The sequence below is a fragment of the Crocodylus siamensis genome, chromosome 1 (assembly GCF_052110815.1).
Source record: "Crocodylus siamensis isolate JL-2025a chromosome 1, ASM5211081v1, whole genome shotgun sequence".
In the NCBI taxonomy this organism is placed as follows: domain Eukaryota; kingdom Metazoa; phylum Chordata; order Crocodylia; family Crocodylidae; genus Crocodylus; species Crocodylus siamensis.
This window is the reverse complement of record NC_143395.1, coordinates 10,204,505-10,223,458: the sequence shown is the minus strand read 5'-3', so window position 1 is coordinate 10,223,458 and position 18,954 is coordinate 10,204,505. Positions and strand designations below refer to the sequence as shown.

At 47.1% G+C, this 18,954-nt stretch overlaps 1 protein-coding gene across 3 annotated transcripts in view; it reads left to right on the top strand.

Annotated features, from left to right (window-relative positions):
- Positions 1-18,130, top strand: part of LOC149872568 (protein eva-1 homolog C-like) — a 307,247-nt gene extending 289,117 nt beyond the window's left edge. For all 3 annotated transcript variants that reach the window (XM_090031332.1, XM_090031345.1, XM_090031338.1), the window contains 2 exons: positions 4,671-4,841; positions 16,737-18,130. In XM_090031332.1, coding sequence (XP_089887458.1) covers positions 4,671-4,841; positions 16,737-17,107 — 542 coding nt within the window. In that variant the 3' untranslated portion in view covers positions 17,108-18,130. The remainder of the gene's footprint in view (positions 1-4,670; positions 4,842-16,736) is intronic.
- Positions 18,131-18,954: the final 824 nt, after the last annotated feature.

Sequence of the window (18,954 nt, the reverse complement as noted above, 5' to 3'; positions counted from 1 at the left end):
GATTAGCTGTTGGCATGGCTTGTGCCCATCAGTTTAGTTACCGCTAAAGACTAAACCTCTGGGATTACAGTGTTTGAGCTTGAACACAGAGCCTTTACCTCCACAAGTGGGGAAAGGATGGAGGGAAAGGGCAGAGAACACACGGCAAACAGCATGTCATATCCCCAGGCCGCAGGATTAGTGCTCAGTTACCAACTGTGGTGTCTGCCCATCCCATATGCCTGCCAGTGGTTCACTAATCACCGTGTGAGAGCCTTGGCTGTGGGAAGAACCTCCTCATAGGCTAGAATGTGCTGCTGCATTTAGGAGAGAAGATTAAAGGAGTTTGGCTTGTGTAGCTTAGCAAAACTGAAGGTGGAGAGGGGATATATTTACTCTGTATAAATACAGAGTGGGGTGAATGCTAGGAAGGGAGGAGGGCTATTAAAGCTGAAGGCCAATGTTGACCTAAGATTGAATGAGTACACGCTGGCCATAAAGAGATTTAGACTGGAAACTAAGCTTAAAACTTGCAAAGTTTTGGCATGGTCATCAGAGCAAAGTGGTGGAGGTGAAGAAATGGGATTGCTTTGGAATGGACCTTTTTAAGTTTGGGAAGGGATAGTATGGTAGGACTGACATGCTCCTGGACTAGGAAGCAGAGCATGTGATAGGTGGCGCTGAGTGTTTGCTAATCCTCTAAAGGGACTGAAAGGAAACTTGATGGGTTGCTGCATGTATGGGAAGTGTCCAGTGATGCCATGCTTTAGGCCTTCTGGTTTTTCTATAAAGGCATTGTTTGATGTTAGGGATTTTTTCCACCTGCCTCGGAAGCCCTGAACATTAGTTATGGTTGGAGCTGGAGATTGGCTTGTGTGCCCTGCTGCTCCAAACAGTACCTGGAAACCTCTTGGGTGCCTGATTCATGTACAGAGCCAAAGAGGCCACCTGATGAGCAGTCAGGAAAGACTTTTCATAGATTTCATAGCCATAGGGCTGGAAGGGACCTTGGGAGATCATCAAGTCTAGCCCCTTGTCCCAAGGGCTGGAAGTCAGCTAGGGTCAAAGGATCCCAGCCAGATAAGTGTCCAAATACTTCTTAAAGGAGTCCAGAGTAAGTGCTTGCACTACCTCTAGAGGGATCCTGTTCCAGGCCTTGGGGGCTCAGGCAGTAAAGAAGTTTTTCCTTATGTCCAGCCTAAAATGGTCTTAGAGGAGTTTGTGACCATTGGACCTTGTCATCCTTTGGGGTGCTCTGGTGAGTAGGCATTCCCCCAGATCCTGATGCACAGCTCTGATGTACTTGTAGGCTGCCACCAAGTCAGCCCTGGGCCTGCACTTCTCCAGGCTCTCAGCCTCTCTTCATAAGGCCTGTTCTCTTGCCCTCTGATAATGTGTGTGGCTCTCCTCTGGACTCGCTCAAGCTTCTCCACATCCTTCTTGAATTGTGGAGCCCAAAACTGGATGCAGTACTCCAGCTGTGGCCTCACCAAGGCTGAGTACAGCCTCAGGAGGATGACATCCTACGATTTATTTGAGAAACATCTATGGATGCAAGCCAGAGTTTGGTTTGCTTTACCAGCTGTGACATCAAATGGGTGGCTCATGTTCATCTTGTGGTCAGGTATGACCCCCAAATCTTTTTCGGCCATATTGTTAGTGAATGTAGCACTGCCGAACCTATAAGCATGCTGCATTTTTTTCCCCAAGGTGGAGTACCTTACATTTGTCAGTATTGAATATCATCAGGTTTGTATCTGCCCACTTTCTGAGCCTATCCAAGTCAGCCTGGATCACCAGCCTATCCTCAGGTGTGGATGCTCTACTCCAAACTTTGGTGCCACTGACAAACTTGGCCAGTCCACTTTTGACACCAGTATCCACATCATTGATAAAGATGTTAAAAAGAACCGGTCCAAGGATGGAGCCTTGGGGGACACCTCTGGTCACAGAGCACCATGATGATTTGCTTCCATTGACCACCACTCTCTGAGTCGGGTCTCCGAGTCAGTTTCTGAGCCATTGGACTGTAATGTAGCCAAGGCCACAGTTGGCCAATTTTTCCAAGAGGAGATTGTGGGACACCAGATCAAAGGCTTTTTAAAGTCCAGATATATGATGTCAATCTCTTCTCCCTTGTCCAGGTGATAAGTCACCTGGTCATAGAAAGAGATGAGATTGGTCAGGCAAGACCTACCCGCACCAAACCCATGCTGGCTATCCCTCAGGATGTTGCCATCAGCCAGCTTGTCAAGAATGGTCTCTTTGATTTTTTCCAGACTCTTTCCAGGGATTGAGGTCAAGCTGATTGGCTTGGATCCCCTTTCCTCCCTTTCCTGAAGATGGGCAGCACATTGGCTTTCCCCCAGATGAGTTGCTAAGGGCTGTTGGGATGTTTGCCCTCCTTTGTAGGATCAGGTTTTGGTCCTCTTCCCACGAGCACCTAAGAGGGGTAGTCACATATTTGCTTGCAGTAGTTGCAAACCATTGAGATGTCATGACCTATTAAAATTATTGCATATTAAAGTTAGTTTGTTAGATAGTCTTCACTCGAAAGGGAACAACTTTGCAATGCCACAATAACACTTAACACATGCTAAACTGCTTTAATATATATTTCCTCATGTTTTAACAGCATGTAATAAATATTAAGTTGCATGCGTGACACAACCCATGTACTTTAGCTTAATGGATTCTTTCCCTTTTCTGTGGCCAAAGCCTTGGTGGCATCTGTCTTTGCTTTTTGCCTCTGGCATGGCTTAGGTCTTTTTAGAAAATGTTCTGGGGCTGCAGTATGTGAAAGGGCCTGGAGTGTGTGAGTTTTTCTTTCTTTTTTTTTCTGGGGTATTTTTTTAACGGTTGCCTATAAATATAGGGGACTGAGACTTTATGGCCTGGGGGGCCTCTTCCAGTGCCGGATCCTAGAGAAATCCTCGCCCCCTTAACTGAAAACACAACACATCACACAAGGGAGGAGACCCCTGAAACACTCCTACACTTTCTCTGGAAGACCTTTCTCTTCTTTAAATCCATCTTTAACTCTCGACCTCTGCTCTGATTCCTGAAAATTATCATCAGCGGGCAGTGGTGAGGCAAGTGGTGAGCTGTGGCTTCCATTGCTCTCTTAAACTCCCCTCAGTTCATTGCCTCATCTTCCAACCCGTCTGCCACCCGGCTTGCCAGTTTTCTCCACCTGTTGCACTCTGGTAGACGGCACATTCTCTGGGACGAGGGCCGTCTTTGTTACTTGTGCGAACCGTGGCTGAAACAACAACGGGGCTTGTTCCTGGACTGGAGTTCCTAGAGCCTGCCGTGATGGAGATAATAATGCAAAATGAAAGTTATCCTGTACTCGTGTCTTCCCTTGTCTCCTACATTCATCTCAGTCACAGGGTAGCTAGTTCAAGGCATCATCTTGGCTCCACGGTTTTCCACTGTTGGAGTTGGAACAGAGCCTAAGAGCCCTGATAGCCAGTCCCACAGGCTGCCTAGACATAACCAAAGCATCCTTATTGTATGCTCGAACCGTGCAATAAAGCTACAGCGCCACACACACGTTCGCCACTTGCTCCATCACCTTTCAATGTCACTTTACCCTAGTCTGATACCTAACCTGCTATCATTGCCTAGGGGGTCTGTACAGCTTCCATGCACGTGTGGCACAATGTAACTATTTGCCTTGGGGATAAGGGCTGCAAACACCCGTACAGTGTCAGCACGCAAATACCGATTTTCCTGTGCTGCGCCCTGGTGTGGGAAGTGCCTTTGCTTATGTAGCTTGGATGATTTTTTGTGTGCTTGAATTGTCTGTTTCCTGAACTTGATACCTACAGATAAGTGGAAGCCAGGTGCAATTGCCAGCGACTGTGCGCTGTTTATTCTCTGCCAAGACCAGATGCACAGGGGAAAGGGATCTGAAAAGCTGTAGCAGCGTCCCTATGTGCTTATGTGACCTGTATGCCATGTGCTGACTTTTTAATGTGTTTAAAACAATGAGTATTTTGCCATTGGCTGCGGCATCTGCCAGCAGATCAAGGTACAGTGAGTGCTCAACAGTGATCTGATAAGGTCTGAAAGGGTCTCTTTCAGTCTCCTGGAATTAGCCGCCTTCTCAGCTCTAGTCTTCAACAAATAAAATCAAATGATTAACCCATGTTCACTCACCTCTCTGAAGGGGAAATTATGTCTGGGTGAAACACAATGAGAGCGTGCTTTTGAAGGAAGTCATAAATGCAGGCAACGATCCGCCCTTCCCTTAAGGAGGCTGGAGAGAAAACAGCGCTGTTTGCCAGGTGTAGCTCACTCGAGGATTACAGGGAGATACAGCGGAGCGCTGCCGAGCCTGCCTGTGTTTTGTACGCTGAGTCGTTACAAGCTGAGGGGGACCCCAGCATTGATAACGGCTCCTTTGATTTACAAAAGCAAAAAGCCACTTGATTATAGATTTGCTCTAAAGCATGCGGGTGTGTCTGACTGGGGACACGGAAGAGAAGGAGATGGGAGAGGAGATGCTGCCTGGTTGCAAGCATAGCAGCTGCTGTGCCTGTCCTGTGCAGAGTCTGGCAAAGTTAACTGAGAAGGTGTAAGCTGCCAAATTTAGGTGGCATTTTTGGTTCGGAGTACAGAAGCAGATTCTGTGGCATTGGGACGGACGGGAATTTGGCCCTCATTTGTTTTGTATTCCAAAACAGAGAAGAAGAGAGGGAGGTCTGCTACCTTCTACCCACCGGACTACAGCCCTGTGCTGCTCCCCGTGGATGAGACACAAGAGCTGGTGTTCAACAGCAGCATGGAGCCTGCGGGCATTAGCACGGAGATGGCACTGCTCAGCAACATCCTAGCGGCTTATTCATTCATCACAGGTAGGTCGTGTACCTGCTGTTTCCGTGGGATTGTACCACTGGAACCGCCGGCAGTATCTGCTGCCCCTTTCTCCCTCTGGTTTATTTTTCCATTTGTGTCTCAGCAGGTTTTCCCTTGAAAGACCTGCCAGAAATAGCTGTAGCAGAAGGGGTGATGGTATATAACAGGCTTAATTGTGCTCTGACTTCCCTGGGACTTGCTCACATCTGGAGTTAAATACAGTGTAATCTTATATGCGGTATTATTTCTAATGCTTCATTTTCCTTGAGATCAAAGGCAGGCGCATTAAGGAGGCAAGCTTGTTGTCTTGTAATTTGGAAAATGAGCGACATTTAGATCATTACCCTGCTTGAGACTATTTGGCTTATCTTCAGTTGAAGCGTGAAGATGAAGTAACTTGAGATTCTGCTTGACTATGTCTTTAAATCTCATTTAGGGTGCGATTTCCTTGGATCACAGCTTTCATCCACATGCGTCCTTCATGTGAGACAGGAACTTTCTTCCACTTGCATTGATTTTAAAGAGTTTCTCTCTCCAAGGAGATTGTGAGCCTCAGTTATTACTTCGACTTCACCAGAAGAAGCCAAGTTATGGGCCTCCAGTAGCAAAAGGTCCGTTAGAAACAGGTGCTGAGTAGTGCAAGTTGCCCACGACTGCCTTTAGCACGAGGGAGCCCTGAGTGAGCTGGTGGCAATGCAAAGGTAGAAGGAATCAGCCAACCTGGGGCGGAGTCAAGCTGCTAGGGCTGTCCTAGAGTTACAACTGGTGCTCCAGAGCTGCTGTCTTGAAGAGGTGAATTGTGCTTCCCGTGAGGTTGCACTGCAGAGGCAGGGAATGCAGTTGGGGGGAATGGGGAACTAAAGTGGCTTGCTCAAAATCCGGAATAAAACCTAGACTTGCCTAAGCCTATGCAGATTTTCTGAAGTGACACAGAAAGTCTGTGAAAAAGCATGGATTTGAACTCAAGGATCCCAAGCTTCTAACTGCTAAGCCATCGTTCTTCTCATCTTGCTTCTTTCCTTCATTGTGCTTTGCCAAGGTATATATGGTGGTTGCCAGACATGGGAAATCCAGATTTGTGGGTACTGGGTTTCTTTCTGCCTAGACAACTGTCCATCCTATCTCTTTGCAGCTAAGGCTAGGTACAGACATTGTACTTATCATGCATTAAATGCACAGAAATCACTTTACCGCTGTAACAGAACAGACGTTCATGGCACATAAAGCCTGTATCCTGCTCTAAGTTAATGCTGAATGGGAGTGGTTTCAGACTAAAGCACTTTAGGGCTGGAGTGATTTTTTGAACATCTGCGCCACATCTCATCCCAAGTAGGTTGCGTCCCCCCGGCACCCCAGGGTGTCCCTTGCTGAGCAGCTTGCTAGCTTCAGCTGGTGCTTGTTTGCTGTGTGCAAGCACTGACCCAGCCGCACCCCTGGGCTGTCACAGAGGACAGAAAAGGCACTGTCTCCCCTCTGCATGGCTGAGTGGGTGGGGGGGGGGTGGGACGAAGCCTCCCTGCTGCACGGGCTCCCCAGCCCCCAGGTTTCTGGGTTGAGTCTTGCAGGAGGCTGGACTGGGTCTGTGCAGCAGGGGCACTCCCTCCTTCCCTCTGCCCCTGAGTGTCTTGACAGATGCAGCATGGGGCTGCCCAGCCCAGCTTTTTGCCACGCCAGGAACTGGGAGTGGGGAAAGGAGCCCCCTTTCCCTGTGAACCCGAGCTGATCCCCCAAGACCCAAACCAGCCTGGGCAGGGGGGAGGTGTGCACAGCAAGGGAGCTCCCTCCCTCCCGACTCCCACCCCAGCCTTTTGATAGCTGCGGCCAAGAATTACAGCATGGGGCTACCCGGCTCGGCTTTTCACTGCAAAGAGACCTGGGGGTGGGGAAAGGGAGCCCCCATGCTCCCACCCCAATTGCTGGGTTGGGTCTTGGGTGGGTCTGAGCTGGGTCCATGCAGCAGGGGGGCTCTGTCCTGTTTCTGGCATGGCAAAAAGCCAGGCAGCCTGTACTGTAGCTGTCAAAGGCTGGGGTGGGGCGGGGAGGGAGCCCCCTGCTGCACAGACCTGGCCTGCCCCCCACCCCAGTCCTGACCCAGCAAGCTGCAGGGGTCCTGCATGGCATGGGGCTCCATTGTGGCCCCCCCAAGCCACTAATGGGAAGCGGGGCAGGATGGGGTGCTCCAGCAACCTCCTGGGAGCCATGTGGGAGCTCCTCCAGCCTGCTGACCTTGGCCAGCGTGGGCAGGCTGTGAGCCCCTCTGATCCAGTAGCTAACATCTGCGCAGTTTGCTTCCATTCTAACTTACAGCGCTTTAAGTAAAGCACGAGAGAGCACGTCCGCCAGGGGCTTGTTAACATCTGTACTCAGCCTTAGATAGCATCTCTGCTGGACTCCGAACCTTATTAAGGAACTGGTATAAAATCAGGTTGCTGCTCAAAGGAATTAAACCCGCTTCTAAACAAGCAATTAGAAACATATTGATAATGGACTACTACTTTGCATCACTGCAGCACTTCAATTTGAAGAGCTGACAGCATTTTGCAAATATTAATGAGCTGTCAAGAAAGATGCACTCCAGCCACAAACCTTGGCCCATAACTGAATCTCCCCTCCCACCCTTTGTTTCTGGCAGAGGTGATTTCAGGGTTCGGTTCATGATGAGAGAAACCAGACATAAACATTTTGAATCATGGTCTACACTTTACTAAACTTTGGAAATGGTCAGACCTGGGGATCTGGCTGGGAAGTATCTCGATTTCCAGCAACTCTCCTATAAATTAAGTTAATATTGACGGTGCCATTTTATACATGGGGCGTAGGCCCCAGGAGTTGAAGTGACTCGCCCATCACAGAGTTGGGACTAGCGCTGAGGCCTTTGACTCTACTTGAAAGCACCGAGGGCTGTGCCTTTCTCTATGGTGGAGCTGTTTGGCCCATATCTGTTTTATGGAACATGCTCACTTTTGACTGTAGTTTTATATAGAATGAAATCCCACAGGGTCCCAGTCCTGGGCCAGAGACTTTTAGATAATAAATAAGGAAAACTTCGAGTCTCTCTAATTGTGGATTCACTTTCCTGACCCCATGTTTTCCCCATCCTTGTTCAGGTCAACTTCACAAAGCTAGGACCTGAAATAGGGAGGAAGTCTGACTTTCACCTCCCAGTTTTGCTCAGGATTTCAGAAAGCTGGATACCCATTTCCTCCATTACAGTAAACAGTGGTTGTTAGATGATTATTAGTCTCAATAACGTGCACTGTAATTTAGTTGCTTAGTAAAAAAGTAAGTAACGGCTTCCTCGCGGTTCTAAAGAGCAGATATCCCAACACGTCTTTATCTGCTGTATATAATTTAGTCCTTTGCTTCTTGTGTGGAAGATTGATTTGGTTTAGTTTATTCCCTATAATTGAATCTGGAGCTGTTTCATTAAATTCCCAAATTACTGGTATATGAATGCAGGGACTTAAAGACTGGCAAATGACAAGGTGCAATTTTCGTAAAAATGGAGCGCTGTGAAATCACCCTCCTTCGTGTTTATAAAGAGCCTTGAAGAGGTGCATAGTTGTCTGTGTTACCCTGATCCTGGGGTCCTGGGGCTGCTCTAGCTATGCCAGCTGTCAGGAGGGAGCCATTACAATAGATGAGGGTATCAAGGGTGCAGGAGGGTAGAGGGCAGCTCAGGCACACCATTTTCTCTGGCCAGGCCCCCGTCCCTTGGCTATTGATCCTGGGGTGGTATTTTCAGAGGCAATGGGGAAAAAAGTGGTATAAAGAACTTATCTTCTAATTCCAGACCACTGAGAACTCTGCCAGGTAAGATAGTAAAGCGGCTAGTAAAGCGAGCAAAACGCTGGCGTGCATCCATAGATGCTTCTCGAGCAAATCCCAGGACGTCATTCTCCCCTTGTACTCGGCCTTGGTGAGGCCGCAGCTGGAGTACTGCGTCCAGTTTTGGGCTCCACAATTCAAAAAGGATGTGGAGAAGCTTAAGAGGGTGCAGAGGAGAGCCATGCACATGATCAGAGGTCAGGAAAACAGACCTTATGATGAAAGGCTGAGATCCATGGGGCTCTTCAGCCTGGAAAAGCGCAGGCTCAGGGGTGATCTGATGGCCACCTACAAGTTTATCAGGGTGACCACCAGGATCTGGGGGAACGTTTGTTCACCAGAGCGCCCCAAGGGATGACAAGGTCAAACAGTTATAAACTCCTGCAGGACCACTTCAGGCTGGACTTAAGGAAGAATTTCTTCACCGTCCAAGCCCCCAAGGTCTGGAACAGCCTGCCGCCAGAGTTGGTTCAAGCACCTACATTGAACACCTTCTAGAGAAATTCAGATGTTTATCTTGCTGGGATCCTGTGAGCCCAGCTGACTTCCTGCCCCTGGGGCGGGGGGCTGGACTCAATGATCCTCCGGGGTCCCTTCCAGCCCTGATGTCTGTGAAATCTATGAAGATCCTTTGGGTCCTCAATCTGCTGTGTTTAGGATGGTTTTGCATTGGTGAAGTAGTGTGTGCAAGGTCTTTCTGAGATAGTAGCACACATGCTAAGGCTTTAGTAGCCAGGTGTTTTGTAATTTTTTTACAACCTGACTAGTTGGGTGCCCAGTCCCTTATGGTGACATTTCACCTCAATCTCCACTGAACCCTGTGAGAAGTCTGGCCTCTCAGCATTTACTAACTTTGCCTCCTCACTTGAGTAAAGCATCCAAAAAGTGGCAGCATATTGACTGTGCTTACTGGTCCAGTCTCTTCCTGCACAAGGCGGCAGCAGTAGGTGTTGGGTACTTGCACCTGTTGGCCCTTGAGGTGTCTTGCATACATGGGAGGATTAGATGCAGATGCAAAGAGGGATACACTGGCCATTTCCTGTGTTCTCCTGACTGAAGTCCACATCGAAGAAAGGCGAAGCCCAGAATGACAGGCAATGGCTCTGTCTTTACAAGTGCTTGCTACCTTTCTCATATCGCATTCAGGGCAGCCAGAGTGCTTCCTTTATGCCTTACATCAAAGGAACGCGTTTGCATGTTTTGCTCAATCCCAGAGAACTGTTGAAGTAATTAAAAATTGCCTTTAGAAACTTGCAGGGGAAAAATTAGAATAGGAACAACATCAGTTAGCACTGGCTGTAGGATTTGAGGGTATCAGGCAAACAAGCGTGACTTACGGCTCAATCAGTGCAAAAGGGTGAGGGATGCTCTCGCTCCACAGTGTGTTCTTGTGGAATTAGGTTCCTAGTTACAAGGGCTGCCTGCAAACAACAGAGGGGTTTATTACAGGTCTGCTCTGAAGGCTGTTGAAGTCATTACACAGAATCCAATCGCTTGGCTTTGTAATTGTGACTGAAAAACTAACAACAACCATAAAATCATCCCTCCTATTTATAAAAGGACTTAAATGACCATTGTTCCAGTAGTGCCTGAGTGCATCCTTCGTGGCTGAGACTGGAGCGGATACAGAAAATGAACTCCCGTGGCATCCTTTGCAGTGGGTTTTCCGTGCTGGCCAGGCTGGGAGGTCACTGAGAGGGAAGGCGTGAGGATGCATTCACTGCTCTGGTTTGTGCCGTATCAGTGCTGTGCACCGGGGACTTGGGTCTACAGTGTTGTCAGTGTATCACTTGTGCTAACATTTCCTTTCAGTATTTATGGGGAAAATCGGCAAAGTCCACCCAGAAACCACGATGTTGCATCTATACATTAATACGTGGGTTTCACAGAAAAGATTCGGGGGAGAGTATTTAACTTCTCTTGTAAGTTGTTGGCACTGGGATTATTATAAAGCGTGAGGCCCTTGCTGTGACATCCCTACCCGACAGGCTGCTGCTCCAGCCCTAACCTCCTCAGGAGACCCAGTAAGACCCAGCAAAGCAAATATCGTCAAAGCTGACCCTCTTACTTGGACCCTTCAACTCCCGCCTCGCCAGCCAGCTCTCTGAATGTCTGATGCTATCACAGGAAATCAGATCAGTAATGCACAGATTATTTTCTAGTTATTGAAACAACAGCAAGAAAAAAGAGGTTTATAAGAGCAATAACAACCTTGGTTTGGGGCATTTCCTGGGGAATTAATGCCCATCTGAGTCGGCGCTCCCAGCTAATCATTAGCCCTCAGGAAATAGCCTCAGTAATTACTGTCCCTTTGGATACTTTTTTAAATGTGCTTTTAATTTTGACTGATACCAAACCCCTGTAACTCCCGCTTGAACTGAGAAGAGAAGAATAGCACCTTCTGGTTGTGCACAGTAAAGGCAGTGATTTAGCAGTCTTGAATCAATGACGTTTTCAGCTGCACATGCGGCCTGGAAAGAGCAGCCCCATGGAGTCTGTAAGAGCTACTCTCTGCTGAGAAGTCTGCGCTGAGGTCTAGGATGGGTCTCAATGAACACAGAGGATAAGAAAGTAACCCACGGTGCCGTCTGCTAGAGAGGAAGGCAGTGCTTCCATGGGATGATGCTGTTAAATAAGGGGATGTCCACACCATATCCCTGTTCTCATGTGCCAGACCCAGAAAGGCAGTTGTGGAGCCATTCTGCAGGTGTGCCTAACATGCTCTTGAGCATCAGCTTCTGGTGTGCTTGAGCATGACTGTGAGAGAGACCCTCAGAATAGTTTCACTGCCGCGTTTCTAAGTTTGGCACAGGCGAGGAGGAGAGGTGGGCAGGGCTTGCCATGGGAGACCCTTCCTCGAGAAGGCTGGTTATAGACATACTCCGGGGCAGATGGAGTATCTGCCAAATAGATATAGACACTGATTCAGCAAAGTACACTGAAGTCAATGGCATTTAAGCACATGCAAAATTTGGCTTGCTGAAGCGGCTTGCTGAACCAGGACCTTGGGGCAGCATTTAAGGATGTAAGACCAATCTGACTGTCTTTACACCCATCCCACATCCTCTCCTCCACCTTCATGGTGGAAAAATGGACCTGTGTTGAAGGCTTTAGCCTGGCACTTCAGAGACCTCCGTTTGATTCCCTGCCCTGCTATCGACTTCAGGTGTGACCCAAGTCACTTAGGTGTTAGATGGGCTGATGCTGAGGGTGCTTGTGCCTAACCTGTAGGGCCCCAGATCCAGAAAGAGACTCTGCAAACCCAGGTTAGATGCCTACGTTCCCTGAACTTTAAAAATGAAGAGTCAGGCACCCAAGGCCAGGATTCACCAGAGCCAGCACAAGGGCATGGGGACACTTAAGACAACCTATACCAAACACTGGCTCCTGGGTAGGACCAAGGCTTATGCTCTACTCCCTGCCCCTGATGCTGCTTCTACATGTTATCTGTTTAATGCAAAATGTTTAAGTAGCTCCTGAGGCAGGGACAGGAACGCAAAACCCAGCCAAGGACTACAACATCGCACTTCCTCTTGCTGATTGTTCTGTCTATGGCCCCTAAACATTTGCATTCCTTTCAGCCTAATGGCCCTACAAAGTTAGGGCTGGAGACTACCATCAGCCCAGCCCAGCCCAGAGTTTCCTAGTACTGTGATTTGCCTGCAGTGCCATCTGTCTTCACAGCCCCAGGAGCAAACGCACCACTAGTCAGTAGAGTAGTTGCAATGCAATAACCACCATCACTTGCTGATGAACGGATGTCATCTCCTGATTTCCCATCCACTGGGATGTGGACTGGCACCACTAACTTCTTTCATATCATCTATCCAGGAGCCACCGGATCCACTCAAGTTACTTGGAGCATGAATTGATCCCAAACAGGTCAGAGGTTCTGTATCCACCTACCAATCCCTTGAGCCATTCAGTTCTTGATTATTAATTAACAGTTTGTGTGCATAAACAAAAGACCTTTCTTTTAAACTTTAAGTTTGGGTTTGAAGTCCACCCTCCTCCCTCCACATACATACTATAAAGAAACTGCTCTGAATATATATTGCACTCCACAACTGGAAATATGCAGAGGCATGGATCTTCTCACAGCCCTTTATTCAGTAGCAAGAGTTTTCCTTCAATGAGTATTGATTCCTAATATTTATAATTCAGTTGCAAACAGATATTGAATGCCTTGTCTATTAGTTTCCCATGTTTTATCATTATTTAATGTTGTCTCTTTACTATGATGTCACACGCTCTTGATTTTTAACAGGTATCTTTTATGTATTGTATTTACTTGAATTAAATTGTGAGGGGTTTTTTTAAGACAAGGATATCTGGCTAAACTCACCATTATAGTGTGCCTGTGTGTGAATGCAGATGTGTAAGTTCATTGGAGAAGAGGCTGTCTTTTTGCTTTATATCTATAATACCTTTAACAGTGGTTCTGTCAGGGACTGGGGTCTGTGATGCATAAGTATATGCATTATATTAAATATAATATATGCTAATAATAGGATTTTCAAACTTGACGTGATTTTAGGGCGCTTCTGTGTTTGGATGCTAAACTTCAGACTGCCTAGGGGGTCCGATTTTCAGAAAATGCTAGTAACCCACTCCTTTAGTGTATCTCCAGTAAGGCGTCTCATCTACACCCCTTTACTCGACCCTTGGGAATGGTTGTCCTCCACTGTGAGGGATCACCGCTGACAAGTAGGGCTCTCAGAAGGGAACACCTCCCCAAACCATGTATCACTTATCAAAAGTCAAAACCTTGGCCAGTGGTGTTTTATCTGCTTCTAGAGAGGAAAAATGGAGTCTGTTTTTGTAATAATGGTATCTTTGATGTGCAAAAAGACATGTTTTGGGAGTAAGCTTGCTGGGTGACTAGATTGCCTATATGTCAGGTCTGCAGTAGGGTTACAGGGAGTCCAGGTAGTATCTTAAATACTGATAGAGTAGTAAATGTAGGTCATAACTGCCAGTGGAGCCCAAAGGTCAGTTATCATCATTGAACCAAATGAGAGGCTGTCTATATAGGCTGGTACAGAGGGGGATGAATTATTGGCCAATAACCCATCCAGTTTAAGATCACTCACCAGATGGGGAAAGTAGATGGGAAAGTGCAGAAAAGAGAAGGGCAAAGGGAAACTGGCAAAAGAGGAAGAGAAACCATCTGTTTTCCTTTCACTCTAGCTCCAGTCTATGCTTTTTATGAAGTGTGTTAAAAGAATGATCTATGGAACTGATGCATCACATTTTTTTAAAATTGAGCCCATGTGTGTACATAAATGTAGTGATTGTAAAAGCAAGGCGTTAACCCTATTGGCCAGGCAGCATCTGCCAGTGCAGATTGGTTTTGCTCATTTCCAGTCCGTGTATTAACTTGAAAGTGATACGCAGATGTGAAGTTAATGCCTGCACACAGTGGTACCACACCTGGATACTGAAGTCCAAAGGCAAGTCTTGGGCGAATATGTGAGGAAGGAATCATTTTCTCTGGGCTTTGAAATCCCAGCCCTAAGGAATATCTAGTCTAATTTCCTGTTTAATATAGTCACTTCATTATTTATATAGTGTCAGTGGCAGCGTGTCAAGTGGGTAAAGTTGAAGTCAACTGGTGAAATCCTGGCTCTAGTTAAGTCAATGGAAGATTTCTTGGCTCTTTTCTCTCATGATACAAACATGCTTCAATCTCTCTCCCATCTTAAAAAAAATCCCATTTCCCTCCAGAATTGCTGATCTTTTCCCCTTTCCCTTTCATTTCTAGGCTAACTGGATGTACTGTTTATGATGCCTGTCTGACCCCTCTAAGACTCTCTCCACCCTGGCTTGCAGCCCTTGCACTCCTCTGAAGCCACTTTTGTTCATCTCTTCCAAGCCAACCTCCATCCTCATTCTCCCTGACCCATCAGCTTCCTTCAGTGCAGCCAACCCATGGCCTTCTTGACATCAGTTCTTTCCTGGCTTATTTGGCTCCATTTTTCCTGGTTCTCCTCCCACTTTCCAAATGATTCCTTCAAGTGTGTCCTTTGATGGATCTTCCTTATACCCAATCCAGTTTTCTTTGAGGATAACTGTGTCTTTGTTCTGCTTTCTTTCTCCTTCTGTGCTTTTTCTCTGAGAAATCTTATCTACAAATTCAACAAGTGTTTCCAAGAGGATGACTCGCGAATCTGCCTTTCTACTCCCAGTCTGTCTCCGGTCCATACAAACATCATCACTTGCCTCCTCATGGGTGACCTCAATTTCAACATGCCTAAAACAGTTCTTCAGCTCCCTCACCAAAACTCCCCTTGATTCCTCCTCCTTCTCCATTAATTTAGGACAACATCACCATCCTGTCTATCACTCAGAACTGCAACCCAGATACCACTTCAACTTGGATAGCTCTCCTGGTCCTCATGTGCAGGCTACATTGAAGTCTTGCAGTTTTATTTAGCATATCATAGCTATAATAAAATCTTTCGTAATCATTCACACTGCTGAAACTCTCATCTGGGCTGTCATTTCACATCTCGATGCCGCATAGGTATCTCTGGCTGTAGCAAAAGTATTCTTATCCTACTGCTATCCATCCAGAAAGGATACCACAAAGATTGTTTTCCGAGCATATTGCTCTAAGCATCTCTTCCTGTGTGTCCCTCCAATCACTGTATTGTATCCAATACAAGTGGGGTGGCTTTGAAATTCCTTTTGGCACATCCCAACCCTACTTATCATCCTGTTCTCTGTTGAGAAGCTGAATCCCACCTCTACACGGCCGACAGTGCCAGTCCGCATCATCCACTTGTTAATTCAAACAAGCACCTTCATGCTGTCTCTGAGGCTGTCCCTCATGCTTGGAAGTTATCCCCATGCAAAGACTCATAACACTTAACAATCAGCCATGCTAATTCAGCCTTTAGGGTCTATGGTCACAAACCCATCCTAATTACATTTCTAAAAAGCCCAAAGAACAATGAAAAACCATACAGTACAACTCCCTCAGCTCCCTTGGTACAATACAGCTCCCTTGTTACACTTTGTTATGCAGGATTCATTCAGTTAGCCCATCCAGCATGGACAGCACAGGTAGTACCTTTTGGTGGGCTGGACAGGAAGCCAGCATGGTTACCTTGGACAAGCAAACAAATGCCATGAATAGATAATAAGCAAAGCTCTTAATGCAAAGCTTACCATGTCAGATGTGCCACGGGGCAGAGAGACCCTAAAGCTTTATTATCATTTCTACTCCTGGTGTGGATGATGGCATATGTGATAGAAAGGTACATGGCATTGGCCTCTTCTCAGCTCAGATCAAGTGTAGTCCTATGCTTGCCTAGCAAGGGAAACACCGTGGCCGTGGAAGTGGTCTTCCTAGTCGCTCCCGGGGAGACCGTTCTCCCGGCATGGGGATAGTACCTGCTCAGGTAATGTATAGTAAACCTCCCACTTAGCTGCTGGAGTGGGAAGATCTTGGCTTTGTGCCCACTTTTTGGAAATGGGAGATTCCTCCCTAGCTTGCTCCTTGGGGCCGTATGGCTGGGGGCGGGTGAAACTCATGGGTGTCCAAGCCCCAAGTCTTCAGGCTTGGGCCTGCAAGGAGGATGCCCACCAAAAGTTTTGGAAACATCTGAAACCCCAGATAGGGGTAGAGGATGTCTGCGGGCAGTAGGGCCACTTACGGTTCTGGACTGACTCATGGATTTGGAATTTGTTTTGGCTAATTTCGCTTGGAATATGGAAAAAAATGTTACCATTGCTGACTATGCAGCTTGCTGGCTTTGCATTGCTCTCACCGGGTGGTGGAGTTTGTTTGTAATCTCGCTGGCTGCTCTTTAAAACGCCGGGGGGCTGTAGGGAATGTCTTCAGATAGACCATGGCTTGTGTGCAGGTAAATGCCTTGGGGACAGCTCTCCCTCCTGACATTCGCTGGGGTGACACAGTGATGGAAGTGGTGGAAGGACCACTCGGTAACTGGGGCAAATCAGGGAAGGGAAATAGTTTGTGCACGTGCAACAGGACTATGTAATTGCGTCGTTCGATCACATTGTCCGTCTCTGAGAATCCTTTCTGCTTCTCCTTCTAGAGAATCCCGAGCGTGCTGCCCTGTATTTTGTCTCTGGAGTGTGCATCGGCCTGGTGTTGACTCTGGCAGCCTTGGTGCTGAGGGTGTCCTGCCGAACAGACTGCAAACAATCCCCGCCGAAAAAGCCCACCCGCGATCGGGAGAGCGACAGTGACAGCAGTGACAGCGACGATGACTCGGACACCACGTCAGACCTGTCAGCTCGCAGGCACCGCAGGTTCGAGAGGACTTTGAACATGAATGTCTTCACTTCAGCAGAGGAGCTGGAGAGGGCTCAGAGGCTGGAAGAGCGGGAGCGCATCATCCGGGAGATATGGATGAATGGGCAACCAGATATTCCAGGGACCAGGAGCCTGAACCGTTATTATTGAGTGTTGGGACATCCTATGGGCTGGGACTGCAGCCTCGGTCTTCTCTGAGTGTGCTCAGGAGGGAAGGAGGAGTGGACTGGAGTCCTCCCCTTTTGGTTCAGAACAGCTAACAGGAGCAGTATGGATGGACAGCAATAAAGCTTTCACCTTCCACTATCCCCTGACCTCTTGCTATTGACACCTAGGAAACACACCCTTACCCTTGTCTTGTCTCTCTGATCTCTCCCTTCAGCGGAGGTGAATGCTAACTTCTTCTCTTGCTGTTGTTCTGCCATAGGTGGGAGGCAAGTGTTCAAAACCTCCCATTTCCAGGAAGATGAATCCAGCATGCAACGGTACGGATGCTGCTCATGTGGTTGGGAGAGGAATTGCTGGGTGTTTTGATTTCCCGAGAATTTCAGGAGAATCATGAACAAACCTCCTTGAGCTTATGTGTCTGCTGCAGGAATGATGGTATGGGGTGGGAGCAGCAAAAGCCTGAAGTGCAACTGTCTTGTGACTCAGGAAACCATGAGATTAACCTAGTTAAAAATGTGACTTCAGGAGAACCGGGGATTCTTCCACCACCTCATCTCGGTGCTCGGACGTTTGACAACATATCTGTTATTTAAGGCGGTGTTTTAAACTTGCTTTTCAGTGGCAGCATTTTATACTGACACCTCAGGGATAAAATCCTATTATTTTTTTGAGTACACTTCCCCCTTCCATCCACTGCAACCAACCCAACCCACTCCCAACAGTGAAACTATGGTATTACAAGAGCCGTGTCAGTGATGGGTGAAATGATATCAACCTCAAAGAGGTTGAAAGGGGTTTTGTTTTAAATATATATTTGAAAATGCTGCACAGCAATGTGCCTTATTCTTTTTTGCTGTTAAACTCTGATTTTCCTACGGATGGTGATGCGCAATATTTTATATATTTTATTACGGAAAAAAAAGTTTGTATTTGCCAGAGGAGAATGGGGACAAAAAGAGGCCAGATATGACAGCAGGATGGGAAATAAATGCTAAATAAACTCTGCATTGTGATCTCTGTTTTAATTTGGTTCCCTACTGCCTCTTGCTTTTGCTGCAGTAAGAAACTTTGGAATAGCAACAAGCTTTTGCTGCTATTCAAGGCTAATGCAGATAAATCCTGGGAATGTCTTGTACTCCCTTGAACTGTGCACACTGTTTCCATTGTCCCTGGTTTCGGTGGTGAGCACTTTCATGAGCCCATTAGCAACAATGGAAACATACTCATTGATTTCAAGATGCTTTGAATACAGCCCAAACACTCCTGTACTTGAGAGTGTCTTATAGCAACTGTTAAATGAATAAAAACACTTCAGAAAAGTGCCCTCCCCACATACCATTCATTAGCACGTTCATACAGGCCGGTTGTTATTATCTGGCTTGGGTATGTCTTCATTGCAAAATTACCTGGGGCTCAAACTTTTATGTTACCCACACATGAAATCCTCCCCAGTGAGTTTAGTAGTGCATTTGGTGTGGGCTGACTGGTCCAGTTGGGGCAGATCATTTCCCAGGTGTGGAGACTTTGTGCTGTTTTCAATGGGGCCTCAGACAGACAGTACAGGTAATATGGGCTTAGTCTGTTAGTTGTGTCTTAACTAGTAACCTATTTGCATGTTCAGGGAATCAAAGGCACCACAGAAAGGGAAACTAGCCAAAAAAAAAAGAAAATTATCCAAAAACAGGTGACATTTTTGGTGTTGGTTTCCATCATGCCTTAAATTGAACACATGGTTGGGTTAGGACCACACCAGGGTCTTGAACTGGCCCTGGTGTGATGTCTGCTGGCCAACGATCAATTAAGTTGGGCACTCAGCTTTCAATTTGTTG